At 38.5% G+C, this 18,138-nt stretch overlaps 1 protein-coding gene across 2 annotated transcripts in view; it reads left to right on the forward strand.

Annotated features, from left to right (window-relative positions):
- MTO1 (mitochondrial tRNA translation optimization 1) overlaps positions 1–14,438 on the forward strand; it is a 28,116-nt gene extending 13,678 nt beyond the window's left edge. Inside the window, exons 4-12 of one of the 2 annotated variants that reach the window (XM_032340473.1) lie at positions 1,302–1,591; positions 3,431–3,543; positions 3,631–3,821; positions 4,056–4,186; positions 5,751–5,955; positions 6,035–6,206; positions 9,909–10,027; positions 12,307–12,467; positions 14,196–14,438. In XM_032340473.1, the coding sequence (XP_032196364.1) occupies positions 1,302–1,591; positions 3,431–3,543; positions 3,631–3,821; positions 4,056–4,186; positions 5,751–5,955; positions 6,035–6,206; positions 9,909–10,027; positions 12,307–12,467; positions 14,196–14,357 (1,544 nt within the window). In that variant the 3' untranslated portion in view covers positions 14,358–14,438. Of the gene's footprint in view, positions 1–1,301; positions 1,592–3,430; positions 3,544–3,630; positions 3,822–4,055; positions 4,187–5,750; positions 5,956–6,034; positions 6,207–9,908; positions 10,028–12,306; positions 12,468–14,195 lie in introns of those variants that run through there. The other variant, XM_032340474.1, reaches the window with a different exon arrangement.
- The last annotated feature ends 3,700 nt before the right edge of the window (positions 14,439–18,138 follow it).

Consider the following 18,138-nt stretch of genomic DNA (forward strand, 5'->3'; position numbering starts at 1 on the left):
GACTCGGGGGAGCCTAGTTGGTTAATCGACTGCCTTTGGCTCAGGTCACAGGTCCTGGGTTCCAGCCCTGCAGGGTTCTCCCTGCTCTGTGGGGAGCCTGCTTCTCCCTCCTTATATCCAGCTTCTTGTGCTCTCTTTCTCTCTCCCTGTCAAATAAAATCTTTAAAAAACTTTTTAATGCTATTTTTTGATCTTGTTTATATTTTATAGGCACAAAAATACAATGTTTTATTGTGGCAAAATGTACATAACATAAAATTTGTCATTTTTGCAGTGTACAATTTTTTTTTTAAAGATTTTTTATTTATTTATTTGACAGAGAGAAATCACAAGTAGATGGAGAGGCAGGCAGAGAGAGAGGGAAGCAGGCTCCCTGCTGAGCAGAGAGCCCGATGCGGGACTCGATCCCAGGACCCCGAGATCATGACCTGAGCCGAAGGCAGCGGCTTACCCGACTGAGCCACCCAGGCGCCCTGCAGTGTACAATTTTTTTAAGTGTACAATTCAGTACCATTAAGTACATTCATAATGTTGTGCCACTGTTAGTACCACCCATTTCCAGAACTACTTGATCATCCTAAACTGAAACTCTGTACCCGCTAAACAGTTAACTCCCCATTACCCAAAGAATAAGCCTAACATTTTCCTATAAGATAGGAATACAAAACCTTTCTATATAGATTTAACTATTTCTCTCATTTTCAGCCTCCTTTGTTCCTACATTCCTCAGTTCTCATTCTCAGTTCTCCAGTTTGCAAGCTTTGCAGAGCAAATTATTTAATTTTCATTGGTACGTTCTCCTCAGATTCTTGAGTTGTATCCTTCTCGCCTCTGCTGGGTTAGTTATTGCTCTTTCATCTGCTCTCTGTCTTATGAAAATACTTTGAAAGTTCTCATCTTTTGACAAGTTCTTTCCCATTAGTTGTCCTTTTGGGTTTATACCTTTTTTCTGTCCCTTTATTTCATTTTCTTGGCGTTTTAGGAGGTAGAAAAAAATCATGTGAGGTAGTCTGTCATATTTAACCAGGAGTCTAAAATTATTTCTAAAAATTAACTGAGACTAACTTTTCAGTACTGATTTGATTTTAAGAGGATGTGAACTAGTTTTTATATGTTGTTATGTTCTCTCTCCCAGCTGTCTTGGATTCTTGGTATTAATAACATATAGCCTTCTTAGTCATTTAAAATTCTTTTTCAAGTTTCCAAAGACACATTTTCTCTGTAGTTCTCATGTAAAATAGGCACATTTCATTTAGATCCATGATAACAGGTCACAGTTTTTACTCTTTCTTATCCTTCAGCGGATGGAAGCACAGTACATGCAGAGAGTGTGGTTCTGACTACCGGCACGTTCCTGAGAGGCGTGATTGTAATCGGATTGGAGACGCATCCCGCGGGGCGTTTAGGAGATCAGCCTTCCATAGGGCTGGCTCAGACTCTGGAGAAGTTGGGGTTTGTGGTGGGAAGATTGAAGACTGGGACTCCACCCCGAATTGCCAAAGAGTCCATTAATTTCAGCATTCTAAACAAGCAGACACCAGATAATCCATCCATACCATTCAGTTTTATCAATGAGACAGTGTGGATTAAGGTAAGATAATTTACGAAAACTTGACTTTACAGGCGGCTGCGGGTATTCACAGGAGAAGGTAGCCTAACTCTCCCTCCCTCCCTCTTTTCCTCCCTTCTCTCTTCTTCCCTTCCTCCCTTCATGCCTTCACAAGTCACCTTACATTCCTGTTGCTTAGGCTGCAAAAACAGGATCTTTAAGAGGATTAGCTAATTTGGCTACTTGGGTGTTTCTGTAAGTTTTTAAATTTCATTACTTCAGTAATTTTGCCAATTTAAACTTTTGAAACAGTTTCAGACCTACATAAACATTGCAAGATCATTAAAACAAACTCTTGTAAACCAGTGAAGTTCACCAACTGTTAATATTTTACCACATTTATCTCTAACAGAGATATACATATATATTTAATCTATAAAAATGTAATATAGACATTTATCTTTATTCTTTTCTTTTTCCAGAACATTTGACTATAAGTTGTAGAGATCATGATCCTTTACTTCTACATACTTGACTATGGATTTCAACTAAGCACAGAGACATGCTCTTACATTACCTCATTGTAGTAATGAAATTTGGGGAGTTAAACACTGATACAATGCTGTTACCTAATATAAATATAGTTCATAGACAGATTTGCTGATTGTCCCAATATTGTTCTTTACTAACAACCTTTTTTTTTTTTCTAATCCAGGAAAAAGTATAGTATTTAATTGTCATTTCTCTTTGATCTGGAACCATTACTTAGTGTTTCATGTCACTGGTACTTTTGAAGAGTACAGGCTACTTTTTTGCTTACCTTTGGAGTTATTTAAAAAAAAAAAAAAAAAAAGGCATATTGTGTGTTTAGAAGAGAGGACTAATAATTGGTAGTCCTAGTTTCTGGTGGGTGTTATCTTGATAAGTGGCTCCAAATAGTCTGCTGTCATGAGCAAGTTGCTTTTATATTCTTGCATTGGTAAAATGTAAATTGTGATGCTACTTCCTTAGTGTGTGTATTTTTAAACTGTTTATTATAAAATTTCAAGTTTATGGAAAGTAGAAAAAAATAGTATCACCCAGTTTCAAAAAGTAACATTTTCTGGCATTCCTGTTTCATCTTTTCTTAACACTTTCTTCTTGTGAAGTTTTTGTTTTTTGTTTTTCAAGATTTTATTTCCTTGTCAGAGAGAGAGAAAGCATGCATAAGCACAGGAAGCGGCAGGCAGAGGGAGAAGCAGGCTTCTCACTGAGCAGGGAGCCCAGTGCGGAACCCAATCCCAGGCTCCTGGGATCTGACCTGAACTGAAGGCAGTTGTTCAACCTACTGAGCCACCAAGCCATCCTGACTTCTTGTGAAGTTTTAAAGCTACAGCCCCAAATATCACATCATTTCACTTACAAATACTTTGGTATAGGTCTTTAACAGATGAGAACTTTGTAAAAAAAATCAAACAAACAAACAAAAAAACCAGCTACAATACCATTATCACATCCAGAAAATAAGGACAAAATAAGGACCATACATTGAGTTGGATGATATGCCTTATAACAACAGTTCCTTTTTTTTTTATTTTTTAATTTATATGTGGAAGAAACAGAGTCATCTGTTCTCTAGAATTTCCCACATTCTAGATTTCTCCCTTCTGGTGCCTTAAATATTTTCTTCCATTTTCTATATTTTCTGTAAACTGGTAGATCTAGAAGCTTTTTAAGTTTAGGTTCATCTTTTGGGTTGTTTTTGGCAAGAATACTTAATTAGTAGTATCCAGAATTATGCATAGGTTTAAAAGTAAGTGCATATCATATGTGTAATTTATTTGAGTAAAAGGCAAACTAGTCAAGAAGCCAACATTGTTATAAATAGTTCCTATATTTTAGCCAGAAGATCAGCTGCCATGTTACTTGACTCACACCAACCCTAGAGTGGATGAGATTGTCCTTGAGAACCTTCACCTTAATAGTCACATTAAGGAGACTACAAGAGGACCCCGGTAAGAACAAAACATTACTTTAAGGAACGCTGTCAACCCTCTTTTGTTTGCTTCATTAAATTTTTAAATTTCATTGTCCTGCTCTAGATACTGTCCATCCATTGAATCAAAGGTTTTGCGTTTTCCAAACCGTCTACATCAGGTTTGGCTGGAACCTGAAGGAATGGATTCTGACCTCATCTACCCCCAAGGGTTATCTGTGACACTACCGGCTGAATTACAAGAGAAAATGATCACGTGCATCAAAGGCTTAGAGAAAGCTAAAATGATTCAGCCAGGTAAAGAGAACCACAGCTGCCCTTCCATATGAGCTCAGCATTGCTTTAGCAGACAGTGAGGAGGTCTTCGCTACACTCATAGATGCCTAGAGCCTCAGAAGACAAAGCCCAACATCTATGCATTTAAAATATTCTCTGTTTTTCAAGAACATTTAATGACAATCTTTGCATCTCTACTTTGAGATAAACCCAGCTTGAGTTTTACTTATTTTGTATCATTTATTTTTTGGTCAGGCTATGGTGTTCAGTATGATTATTTAGACCCCCGTCAGATCACTCCTTCTCTTGAGACTCATTTGGTGCAACGGCTCTTCTTCGCTGGCCAGATAAATGGCACTACTGGTTATGAGGAAGCTGCAGCTCAAGTAAGCAGTTGTCAAATGTTACTATAAACAGAAAAGGACTATTTAACTGGTGTTCCTCCTTTTAATTTCTGTTGTGATAACTATATAGATCTTAGATACAGGTCATAAATTGTAATGGAACTTACTTCTGTTTCAGGGTGTACAGGGATGGCTACTATATCAGTAGAATTTAAAAAACACTTGTGGCTTATGTTTTTTTTTCGTTTTTTATTTGCATGTAGTTGACACACAGTTTCAAGTATACAACTGAGTCATTTGACAAGTTTATGCATTATGCTATGTTCCCCCACAAATGTAGCTGTTACATCCCTCTTACAGTATCTTTGACTATATTCCTTATGCTTTGCTAAACACTTGTGGTTTTAATTCTCTTTTATGAGTTCCAAGGTCTGATATCATAGTTGATAAGATTTACTGTATTTTGAAAATTTTTTTAAGGTTTTGTTTATTTATTTGCCAGAGAGAGAGAGCACACAAGCAGGGGTGAGAGGCAGGCAGCGGGAGAAGCAGATTCCTTGCCAAGCAAGGAGCCTGGTGTGGGACTTGATCCCAGGACTCTGGTATCATAACTTGAGCCAAAGGCAGACGCTCAACCAAATGAGACTCCCAGGCATCCCTATTTTGAAATTTTTTTGTAGAGATTTTATTTATTTATTTATTTATTTGAGAGAGTGAGAATGAGAGAGAGCATGAGAAGTGGAAGGTCAGAGGGAGAAGCAGACTCCCTGGTGAGCAGGGAGCCCATGCAGGCCTCGATCCTGAGACTCCAGGATCCTGACCTGAGGGAAAGGCAGTTGCTTAACCAACTGAGCCACCTAGGCACCCTGAAAATTTTTTAAAAATAATTTATTTTTAAGCTATCTCTACACCCAGTGTGGGGGCTCACACTTAATAACCCCAAGATTAAGAGTTGCATGCTCGGGCGCCTGGGTGGCTCAGTGGGTTAAGCCTCTGCCTTCGGCTCAGGTCATGATCTCAGGGTCCTGGGATCGAGTCCCACATCGGGCTCTCTGCTCAGCAGGGAGCCTGCTTCCTCCTCTCTCTCTCTCTCTGCCTGCCTCTCTGCCTACTTGTGATCTCTCTCTCTGTGTCAAATAAATAAATAAATAATCTTTAAAAAAAAAAAAAAAAAAGAGTTGCATGCTCTCCTGACTGAGCCAGCCAGGCTACCCTGAAATTTTTTGAAAAAGAAAATTAGTTCCTTCAACATAATTTTATTGCAAATTATCATATTCCTCTTAAGTGAGAAGTTATGTTATTTTTACTTGTAAGTAGGAAAAGGCTAGAAGAGTTCTATGGGTGGATTTTAAAAAATAGATTAGCCCACCTAAAGCTTATCAGGAATGTTAACTATTTTTGAAAACAGTGAAACATAGCATTCTAAAGTGGCACATTACCTGTATTCTGCTTTTGAATACATATCACATTTTCTCTGTCTATTCTCTCTTTTGGGCAGTGCCTGCTTTCTTACTACCCGATGCTGTTTTTTCCAGGTAGTGTTCTGACTAGGGTAGCTCTTTGTTCAGTTCATAATGGCCTTTTAAACATTTCAGTCCTCTTGTAGGGTGTGATAGCTGGAATCAATGCAAGTCTTCGGGTCAAACGCAAGCCTCCTTTTGTCATCAGCCGAACAGAAGGCTACATAGGGGTCTTGATTGATGACCTCACCACGCTGGGTACCAATGAACCCTACCGCATGTTTACAAGCCGAGCAGAATTCCGTCTGTCACTGCGCCCTGATAATGCCGACAGCAGGCTCACATTCCGAGGTAACTCCTCACTGGGTCCTACAACCAGGTTTACATTTCCTGAAAACCTCTTATTATATTCTTTCCCCTCCTCTTCTAGGGTATAAGGAGGTTGGCTGTGTGTCCCAACAACGATATGAAAGAGCTTCTAGGATGAAGACTTCTTTGGAAGAAGGCATTTCTGTGCTAAAATCCATTGAGTTTTCAAGTTCTAAATGGAAAAAATTAATTCCAGAGGCTTCTATAAGTATTGGGAAAAGTCTGCCTCTCAGGTATGCACTTTTAATGTAGACTTTTTTCGCTTTTTACAGAAAAGTGAGATTGTTTCAGAGATATTACTTGCAGGTTCCCTTTTTTTTTTATTCCCCCCTCCTTTTTTTTTAAAAGATTTATTTATTTATTTATTTGACAGAGAGAGAGAAAGATCACAAGTAGGCATAGAGGCAGGCAGAGAGGGGGAAGGGGGAGCAGGCTCCCCGCTGAGCAGAGAGCCTGATGCGGGGCTCAATCCCAGGACCTCGAGATCATGACCTGAGCCAAAGGCAGAGGCGTAACCCACTGAGCCACCCAGGCGCCCTGGATTCCCCATTTTAAATGAATTTAGCTTACTCTTGGCTTCTTTTCAAAATCCTTTAGATGTAAATCATCTCTTCATTCAGTATTAAAAATATATATGATTCTAAATTATTTTTTTAATATAATATTTCTGAGGCTCCCATTGAGTTCTTCTGGCTTTCCTGCAATTTAGAGGGTACAAACCAAGAAACACTGTTAATCAGCCTTCTTTTATAAGTATGGAATAATTGCAAACCTCTTTTTTTTTAACTTGAGAGTACGCACATGTGAGGGTGGGGAGAGGCAAGGGGAGAGAATCTCAGGCAGATTCTGCACTGAGCATGGAGCCCAACTCGGGGCTCAATTTCACAACTCTTGAGATCATAACCTGAGCCTAAACGAAGAGTGAGACACCCTACTGACTGAGCCACAAAAGCCTCTTTTAAACAGAGTATTTTTAATTCTGTGGACTTACTAGCAGATTTCCTTTCTACATGTTAGGGGTTTTTTGTCCTTGCTTTTATCATTCTGGTTATATGGACTCTGAATCTAAAGGACATTAATTTAGAGCTTTTGCTTCATAGATACATTCCTATGGACATTATATAGTTCAAAATCTGCATATTTTACCACTCATTCTTCCCTTTTAAAAAACTGTAACCTAATTTGGTTGGGGATGTGCCCAGAAAACATAAATCTGAAAACACTGTAGGGGCGCCTGGTGGCTCAGTGGGTTAAAGCCTCTGCCTTCAGCTCTGGTCATGATCCCAGGGCCCTGGGATTGAGCCCTGCATCAGCCTCTCTGCTCCGTGGAGAGCCTGCTTCCTCCTCTTTCTCTGCCTGTTTCCCTGCCTACTTGTGATCTCTGTCTGTCAAATAAATAAATAAAAATATTTAAAAAATAATAATAAAAACACTGTAGCTTAGGAGCTAATATGGTGGCATTAATCTTGGAGCTATGTCTCCAATATATTTTTCTTTTCCATTTTTCCTTTTTTTTTTTTCAAACACCGTTTTCCTTGTGAGGGATTTTATGGACTTAAAGGTGTACCCGTTTTAATGCTGCTTTTTATTATCTCTAATCTTGCTCTCTCCTTGACTAACAGCCTGGCATAATGAGTTATTGTTTGACTTTATCTCATCACGGTGTCTTATCATTTGTGACTTCTATTCCCAAGTTTTCATTTTCACAGGAATTTCCCAAAGCACTGACACTACTGTTAGAGGACTTTAAGCACTTTTTAATTATAGTAACAGTAAGTGTTTAAGAACCTGCATTGTAGTCACCCAAGCCAGGAAATCTTATTCATAGAAGTGACAGCCAGGGACGCCTGGGTGGCTCAGTTGGTTAAGCGGCTGCCTTTGGCTCAGGTCATGATCCCGGCGTCCTGGGATCAAGTCCCACATCGGGCTCCTTGCTTGGCGGGGAGCCTGCTTCTCCCTCTGCCTCTGCCTGCCACTCTGTCTGCCCGTGCTTGCTCTCGCTTCTCTCTCTATGACAAATAAATAAATAAAATCTAAAAAAAAAAAAAAAAAGAAGAAGTGACAGCCAGATTGACAAGTGAGGACAGTGGATATATTTACCAGCTAAGTAGCACTGGAAGATGATAGTAGTATATAGTTTGTTATCCACTCAATATTTCTGGTGTTTGTTTAAATTTAGGAAGGCTCACATTATTTTGGACTCTGTGCAAAGAACTTAAAACATCATGTTTGTTTTGACAAATATTATACTATTTCAAATTTATATAAGTAGAATTTGCATTAAATGTGACTAATGTGTAACATTGCCAGCAGGGCACATGATTGTTTTTAACACAGTCTAAAATGCTAATCAGTGAATAAAACTATGAATGAAAAGTCTAGCAGGTTTTACCAAACTAATTTATTGCATTTACTGTGTACATACTAGGCTCTGTGCCAAGTACTCACATGTTGAACCAGACTTTGAACAGACATTTTAACAGAAGAAATACATAAGTAACTGCATTCACATTTCCTATCAGGATTATAGGAAAATAGACTGATGTGTTAGATTTTCTCTTGTGTTCTGTTGAGGTGTGCTAACTTGTCCTCTCTGTGCCAGAACTCTGAACTCTGAGACTTAGGCTTGATTCAAAGCAGGTCTTGAAGTTTGGACCTGAGAACAGAAAATACATTATTTTAAAAAAAATGTTTAAGTTGGGGGCGCCAGGGTGGCGCAGTCGTTAAACCTCTGCTTTCAGCTCAGGTCAGGATCCCAGGATCCTGGGACTAAGTCCCACATTGGGCTCCTTGTTCAGCGGGGAGTCTGTTTCTCCCTCTCCCCACTCCCACTCTGCTGTCTCTCTCTCCCCCAAATAAATAAGATCTTGAAAAAATATTTCTTTTTTAAGTTGTATGGTCAAGGGCTTTTCTTTGAGGTCGTCACCATCTTGCTAGATTCCCAGAGAATGCCTTTTTGGTTAGTCAGTTGTGTTCCAGTATATTCTGTAGTTTATTTCTTTTTAAAATTTTATTACCTGAATTCAGTATGAAAGGGATTAAATTGGCCAAAGGAGCACCAAGAACTTTGGATCTTAACAAACAAGTGTCAGTGAGTCAAGTTATTGCAAATCTCACCTGATCTACCTGTTAACATTTATACTGAGGCATGTTCTCTTGGTGAGCCATGTAAGTTGCCTGGGAATTTTAGCACTTGTCTCTATTCGCTGCACATATTGATTGTTCTGCTCTCCTCTTGCTTTGACTCAGGAGGCCTTAGTCTAACCAGAGTAGTGGAAATTGAACTGAGAATTAGCTGCCTGAAGTTTCCAATCCAGAAAAATTAAAATGGAGATTATACTAAATTTAAAAAATATCTGACTGGAAGAATACTTAGGAACCCTGGACTATCATTTTCATCAGTTTGTTTTGCAGATATTTAAAACATTTAGGGAGGGGCCTCTCATTCTTACTTGGGGAGTTCTGCAAAAGCAAGGAAGAGATCTTCAGCTGGTTTCGAGCATGAAAGAGGGTGACTCCTTCGTAGGACATGGGGTTCAACATGACTTAGATGTAAATTCTTAGGGAATTCAAACCGTTGTTATCAGAGGATATTTTGTCCTTATAAGAAAGGGAGAGCACAAGGATTATACTAATGCAACCTTTACCAACAACTTATTTCTCATGATAAAGGAAAGGAGTTGGGGAGAATTACAAACTAGTCTTACTGAGGTTCTCCTGTGTTGCAGATCTACTGCATTTACTCACTGTGCTTGCAAAGAATTAGGAGTGTATCTTTTGATATTTGTGTTAATTCTGAGATTTGGCATTATTTCCAAGGAATTTTGTTCTTAATCTGGCTTACATGATACAGACCCCTATGTTTTGTTCTGGGGTTTTGTATTTTTTTTTTTTTTTTGGACCCCTATGCTAATGAAACTTTTGTGTATTTGCAGAGCTCTAGATGTTCTGAAGTATGAAGAAGTTGACATGAAGTTGTTAGCCAAGGCTGTTCCAGAGCCCTTGAAGAAGTACATTAAATGTAGAGAGCTAGCTGAAAGGCTGAAAATAGAAGGTAGAAAATAATTTTTTACTTTACATGCCTGTATGTTCTATTTCCATTATGAATGGACAGCAGATTCAAGAAAGAGTTCTACGTTAAGAGGAGCCATTATTAGCATAGAAACAGCATAGTCTTGGGCTCTGTGCTATTCAGAGTGGGGATCCCAGGCTAGAAGCATTGCAATACATGGGAGCTTGTTAGGAATACAGATTCTCATAGTCTACTTCAAACCCACTAAGTAAGCATCTGCATTTTAATAAGATCCCTAGGTAATTTGTGAGCACGTTCCAAGTTTGGGAAATGCTATAAGGTTTACCAAAAATAACCCCCCAAACCAAAAAAATACAAAACACGTAACTTTTTTTTCCCCTTACCTTTTATATTTTCCCCATCCAATGTTCTGCCAGTGAGAAAAATTATAGTCTTTGGCTTTAACAATATACTGGAATTATAATGGCATTTAACAATAACAAAATTATAATGTTATATTTAACATATACTGGAATTTTAATGGTAGAGTTACCATTAAAATACTTATTTTGTATCAGGCAAATTAGAGCCTGCCCCTGTACATTATAACATATATCATGCTCTCATTCTCTCGGTCAGTGTACTGACCATCAAAACTACAGACGACTTTGTAGTTGTACTCTATTTTTTTAAGATTTTCATTGTGAAAAATTCCAGACATAAAAATACTGAGAATCATATCAGCTTTTGCATTGTAGTAGATGTTTTTTCCTGGGGTGGCAAATTATTTGAGAAAAAGGCAGGGAACAGAAAGAGCTGGGGAGAAGGGTAGGAAAAGTTGGATAATGATGTACTGTTCAAATAGGAAAGGGCTTTAAATTCTGTGGAGACCAGCCAAGATGGTAAGAATTCTGCATTCCTTCTAGCAATGGCATTTTCTTTCAGTTCCAGAGATCTGTCACTTTGCTAAGCTTTGGCTGTACATATAGGATGACCCAATTGCTACCTATCATCCCACCATGCAACTTAACAGACGTCTAGAAACAAAGAGAAACTCACCAAAACTTTAGAATCATATTCCAAATGACCAGACACTATACTTATACTAATGTATAAGAAATAATGTTGACAGGGATATCTGGGTGGCTCAGTTGATTAGGTGTCTACCTTTGGCTCAGGTCATAATCCCAGGGTTCTGGGATCAAATTCCTAATCAGGCTCCTTGCTCAGTGGGGAGCCTGCCTCTCCCTCTGTCTGCTGTTCCCCCTGGTTGTGCGTGCACTCTCTCTCTCTCTCTGACAAATAAATAAAATCTTTTAAAAAAAAAAATGTTGACCTTTTATTTCAACATCATGATTGCTCTATTGAGTAAAAATTACTTACTGAACATTCGGGCTGTTATCATCTGGGAACAGGTGATAAATTCTATATTTCATTTATTTAAAGATTTTTTAAAATTTTTCAAAGATTTTTAAAGATTTTAAAAAATTATTTACTTGAATAAATAAATTATCCAGAAACGGTAAGAAACCAGGCAGTGGTGATTATACAGACAGAGATCACATATAGGCAGAGAGACAGGGGGAAGCAGGCTTCCTGCCCAGCAGAGAGCCCGATGTGGGGCTCCATCCCGGGACCCTGAGATCATGACCTGAGCTGAAAGCAGAGGCTTTAACCCACTGAGTCACCCAGGTGCCCCTATATTTCTTTTTTTTTTTTTCTGAAGTTTATTTAAGTAATCTTTACACCCAGTGTGGGACTCAAACTCACAACCCTGAGATCAAGATTCACAGGCTGACTGAGCTAGCCAGGTGCCCCTAAATTCTATATTTTATTTTTTTTTTATTTTATATATACATATTTTTTAATTTTATATCTATATTTTATTTTTTATAAATAGAGGGAGAGGAAGAGAGCACAAGCAGGGGGAGTGGGAAAGGAAGATGCAGGCTCCCCACTGAGCAGGGAGTCCAACCTGGAGCTCAATTCCAGGACCCAGGGATCATGACCTGAGCCAAAGGCAGATGCTTAGCTAACTGAGCCATCCAGGTGCCCCAGTTTTCCAGATTTTTGAAGTAAAAAGCATATGCAGTAAACTGCCAAGCATAATGCTGTAGTTGGTATGCAAGATAGTTCCTCTCATTTAGCCTCAATTTCCTCATCTACAAAAGGGAGCATTTATGCCATTTATCTCCTGGTATTAGGAAAAGTGTTGTATGACATAACATACACAAAAGCTTTTTATAAATTGTAAAAAGCTATAAAAACACAAGTTGTTAGTATAGTCTGAATATGCTAATGTAATTAATTCTGTTCACCAGCCACTTATGAATCAGTGTTGTTCCATCAGCAACAACAAATAAAGGAAGTTCAGCAAGATGAAGCTCTCCAGCTGCCAAAAGACCTAGATTATTTAACCCTCAGAGATGTGTCTTTGTCTTACGAAGTTCGAGAGAAGCTACAGTTCAGTCGCCCAGAAACGGTAAGAAACCAGGCAGTGGGGATTATACAGAGCCAGTGCTTTAATTTTTTAAACGTGGATTTATAGTGGTCACATAATTAAGGTTTTATTTCATTATAAAAAATCTACCCTTTTATTTCATAATTATATCTCTTTGTATGATAGATATTGGGTTTGTTCTTGAGAGATAAAAAACTTATTCTAAATAGATAACTAGAAAAATTGAGTTAAAGTTATTCTCTAATCCTGGGGCTCCTGGGTGGCTCAAGTGGGTTAAGCTGCTGCCTTCGGCTCAGGTCATGATCCCAGGGTCCTGGGATCAAGTCCCACATCGGGCTCTCTGCTCGGCAGGGAGCCTGCTTCTTCCTCTCTCTCTTTCAGCCTGCCTCTCTGCCTACTTGTGATCTCTGTCTGTCAAATAAATAAATAAAATCTTTAAAAAAAAAAAAAAGTTATTCTCTAATCCCAACTATATGCTAAACCACAGTGCAAACTAGTATAAGGCATGATGTAAAGGAACCCACATTAGGTTAATACATGTGAGTGATTTTCAAATCACCGCTTGGATCCCTCCCTAGGAGTCCCATAGCATTGGCTTAGAAGCTACTAGGAAGAAGAGAGGAGCCTAAAAAAAGGTCCCTCACCCCAAGCTCTGTATAAGTGTGTATGTACGTGTGTCTGTAAATGTCTGTAAACAAACTGAAAATTTTATGTATATATAATATATATGTTATATATGTGTGTTTTTGTATATATGTATATATACATATATGTGTTATATATTATATACTATTTTATATTATACATAGTACTGGACTTCTAATAACAAATATTTAAAGACTGATAGGCTATATTTATTGATTCTGAGATGCACATTTAACATTTCTGCAACTGAACTGTATCTTAAAAATGGATGGTGTATCATAGTTTATTGGGCAGTATTAAATGGGTGATTAATATAATAAAAGGCATTTAACAAAAATATAACCTCTAAAATTTTTTGGAAAAAAATTATTTTTGAAGGGAAGAGTGATTCTGTCAATATAAACATGATATTCTTAGTGATCGTCATCATGGAAACTACATGGAAGCATGTAGGCCTTCCATTTTATAACTCTGTATATCCTATTCATTTTTAGTTATGTTTTTATGGATAGTCATAGGTTGCACTGCCCAATAACTAAATGTGCCCATTTACATTAGTTAAAATTAAGTAAAACTCAGAATTCAGCTCTTTAGTCATACTATCCATGTTTCAGGGACTCAGTAGCCACAATTCTGGGATACAAAATGCTCTGACAGATTATTTGTTACAGACTCATTTGGTAGCTAAACCTGACCTGACCTGAACGGACATTAAGTTATTTATACCACATAGAGTGAATATTTATACATTTCACTTTAAAAATACGCCACAGAAGTATTCATGAGATTATAGGGCACTGCCCAATAATTAATGAGGTTACATTAGTTTAATGAAAACAAAAACTAGGTAGTCTAACATCTATTAGTTATAAGATCTTTGAAAAATAGCTTTAATTTCTCTGAGCCTCATTTTCCCTAATTTGTAAAATGAAGGTATTAATAATTATCACATTCCCTTTATCTACTTTATAGTTATTTTGAAGATACATTAAGATAAGTTTTGAAAATATTTTATAAACTATAATATACAGATTGTTATTAGGAGCAAAATAGATTTGATTTGACATAGCTCACTTATGTTTCTCTTGTGGTTTTAATTCTTAGATTGGGGCTGCTAGTCGTATACCTGGAGTGACCCCTGCTGCCATCATCAATCTGCTTCGATTTGTGAAGACTTCTCAGCAAAGACAGATGGCTGCGCATGAATTGCCCAGAACTGATCAATCATTATGTGATACAGACAGACTTAAAGAGAGACAGTTATAGCTTTATATTCATAGATGACTTTTAAGTAGTACAAGAGTATAGATAGGATATAAGAAGTATTTATATTTAGCACCTATTAAAATAAACTTACTAGAGGGACGCCTGGGTGGCTCAGTTGGTTAAGCAGCTGCCTTCGGCTCAGGTCATGATCCCAGGGTCCTGGGATCGAGTCCCACATCGGGCTCCTTGCTCGGCAGGGAGCCTGCTTCTCCCTCTGCCTCTGCCTGCCTCTCTGTCTGCCTGTGCTCCCTCGCACTCTCTCCCTCTGTCTCTGAAAAATAAATAAAATCTTTAAAAAAAAAAAAAATTAAAAAATAAAATAAAATAAAATAAACTTACTAGGTTATTATGGATTTGTCACTAATTTATAAAGAGGGCAGAGATTATAACTGTGCTTTTTTATGTATCTGAGAAAAGTTATAAAGTCTTTATCAGGGGCACCTGGGTGACTCAGTTGGTTAAGCTACTGCCTTCAGCTCAGGTTATGATCCTGGAGTCCCAGGATCAAGTACCACATCAGGCTCCCTACTCGGCAGGCATTCTGCTTCTCCCTCTGACCTCTCCCCTCTCTCTCTCTCTCTCTCTCTCAAATAAATAAATAAAATATTAAAAAAATATATAGTCTTCATTAATCTACAGTGAGCCTATTAATGTAACTGCAGTATTCATCAGAGAGATAATAGTGGACCCACAACTAAACCTGAAGAAAAATCTCAACTTCTCAAAATCTCATGACCTGAGCTGAAGGCAGACGCTTAACCGACTGAGCCACCCGGGCATCCCATGGCCATGATTTCTTAACACTAAAGACAAATCCATAGTAACTGACTAGTGTTTCCCTGTTTTTAAGTCAGAAGTGACAGAAAAACTGAAATGTGCTGGTATTTCTCTTCCTCTTCAGCACTTCGATTCTGTTGTCACAACATTTAGAGTGGGATGACTGCCTGGGTCCTTTGGCTGGCTGGTTCAGACATCTCAGCCTTTCTGTGTAGGCTAGAGGATGAATACAGACAAACAGACCAGAGAGCCTTGCTTATCCCTGGAAATGTCAACTTGTATCTCTGGAATCAGTCAAGGGAGAAGCTCCCTTGTCAGCTTCAAGCCAAAGCAGATATTTAAGACAGCACCAAGGGCCCTGAAGTCACTCTGGCCATAGGTCTATGTGTTAAGCCTGATTATGGGTGTGAGGCAGCCAAACACCTTGTTGCTATAATCAGATATGGCTACTTGGATGTAGCTCAGTTTTCATGTTTCGTCTAATTTTAGTCTTTCCATTAAAGTAGTCAATATCAGTAGCAAGTAAAAAGTATTTGTAATATTGGATCATTTAGCAATTATGAATTCTTTTTGATACTTGATTTAGTAATTTCAAAAAGTGGTAACTTTTACTTTAGTTATGGCTATTCTGGGCAGAATTCTTACCACAGAGGCAATAGTGATTAAAATACTACATTATATTTCATTATTTTTTAAAAGATTTTTATTTATTGGGGTGCCTAGGTGGCTTAGTGGGTTAAGCCTCTACCTTTGGCTCAGGTCATGGTCTTAGGGTCCTGGGATGGAGCCCCGCATCAGGCTCTCTGCTCAGCGGGGAGTGTGCTTCCCGCCCCCCACCCCCGCTTGCCTCTCTGCCTACTTGAGATCTCTGTCTGTCAAATAAATAAATACAATCTTTAAAAAAAAAGATATTTATTTATTTATTTATTTTTAAGATTTTATTTATTTATTTGACAGACAGAGATCACAAGTAGGCAGAGAGGCAGGCAGAGAGAGAGGAAGAAGCAAGCTCCCCGCTGAGCAGAGAGCCAGATGCGGGGCTCCATCCCAGGACCCTGAGATCATGATCTGAGCTGAAGGCAGATGCTTCACCCACTGAGCCACCCAGGCGCCACACTATATTATATTTTAAAAAGGCCATTTTGCACTACCTGTTTAGCACCAGACGGGAAATCACTGTTTTAAAACTTTTTCTGGTTAAGGACACCAGGGTGACTCAGTTGGTTAAGTGCCCCATGTCCTGGGATCACGTACCACATCAGGCAGGAATCCTGCTGCTCCTCTGCCTGCAGCTCCCCCTGCTTGTCTCTCTCTCTGACAAATAAATAGAATCTTAAAAAACAAAAAAACAAAAAAACAAAAAAACCTTCTTCTGGTTAAATACAGGAGTAAAAGCAGTGGTGTTTTGGGGGTGCTTAATGAATGGAATATAACAAAATTTATCCTGAGGGAATGAAAAATTCTTTTTTTTTTTTTTAAAGATTTTATTTATTTTATTTATTTACTTGAGAGAGAGACAGTGAGAGAGAGCATGAACGAGGAGAAGGTCAGAGAGAGAAGCAGACTCCCCATGGAGCTGGGAGCCCGATGCGGGACTCGATCCTGGGACTCCAGGATCATGACCTGAGCCGAAGGCAGTCGTCCAACCAACTGAGCCACCCAGGCATCCCAAGGGAATGAAAAATTCTTAAATGCTTTGCAATGTTCTTGATAGCTGTAATTTTGGCCTAGTGACAGTACACACATTAAGAAACTTAAGTTTTATGATGTGATTCCATTATAATAGTAACTGTCTCACTGAAAAATGTTTGATGGAAAACATTTGTTTTTAGGGTCTGCCATTTGGTTTAAGATCTTTATAATTTAAAATATGTTAACTTTTACAAAATTACCTCGCTTAAAAAGACTGTTCCAAAACAGCTTATTTACCTTCTGGTGCTGCTTTGGATCATCATGCTCTAGAGGAAAAATCAGCTAAAAATGTACGTCATAGCAATCTCCCCCAACAGGGCGCCAGGGTGGCTCAGTTGATTAAGCATCTGCCTTCAGCTCAGGTCATGATCTCGGGGTCCTGGGATCAAGCCCTGAGTCAGCCTCCTGCTGAACAGAGAGTTTGCTCCTCCCTCTCTCTTCCCTCCCCTGCCAACCCCACTTGTGCTCTCTCTCAGATAAAGAAATAAAATCTTTTTAAAAAAAGAAAGAAAGAAAGAAAAGAATCTTCTTCCAACAATGACAATAGTCAACCTCCAACAGAAGTTGGCCACACTTGTGATTTCCCCTACCCACCACAGACCACACTGCCTAGTAGTTAGAAAAGCTATGTACTAAAGTTCATTTCAACAGGAACACCAAAATTTGAAAAAAGGAAGCAAGAAACACAAAGCATTTATAAAGTCATTGGTTCCGGGAGAGAGGGAGGATGAAGACAGGAACCTATGCTAAATTAAGCCATTATAACCTTGAATTGTGACATTCCCTCCTGTAGCCAGAGTTTGAATTTTATCATTTTAAAAAATATTTGGTCCTTTTTTAGTTTCAACCTAGATTAGAATAGCCATGGCTTTTTCACTTCAGAAATTTCAACTCCTAGAAGAATGCCCTGTCCAGAAGTGGTGTGAAATACTAGGAAGTCACCAACAGACACAAGATGATTCTGAGCTGGCAGAGCTGCTTATCTTGGAGGGCACACAGTAAAAATAACCTGTTCCTCTTAGGCTCCTTCTTTATAATACTTTTATTATTGCACTTCCTTCATTCTACCTTAGTTTTTAATATCTGTCTTACCTTAATCTCTTAAAAAATATAAACCTCATGAATGCTTGTAGTGCCATAGTTGTAGGTACTCAGGGCATGGTTTTTGTTTGTTTGTTTGTTTTGGGAGAGAGAGCATGAGAAGGGGAGGATCAGAGGGAGAAGCAGACTTCCCACTGAGTGCGGAGCCTGCTGTGAGACTGGATCCTGGGACTCTAGGATCATGACCTGAGGCAAAGACAGTGGCTTAACC

This window comes from Mustela erminea, chromosome 4 (assembly GCF_009829155.1).
Source record: "Mustela erminea isolate mMusErm1 chromosome 4, mMusErm1.Pri, whole genome shotgun sequence".
Taxonomy (NCBI): domain Eukaryota; kingdom Metazoa; phylum Chordata; class Mammalia; order Carnivora; family Mustelidae; genus Mustela; species Mustela erminea.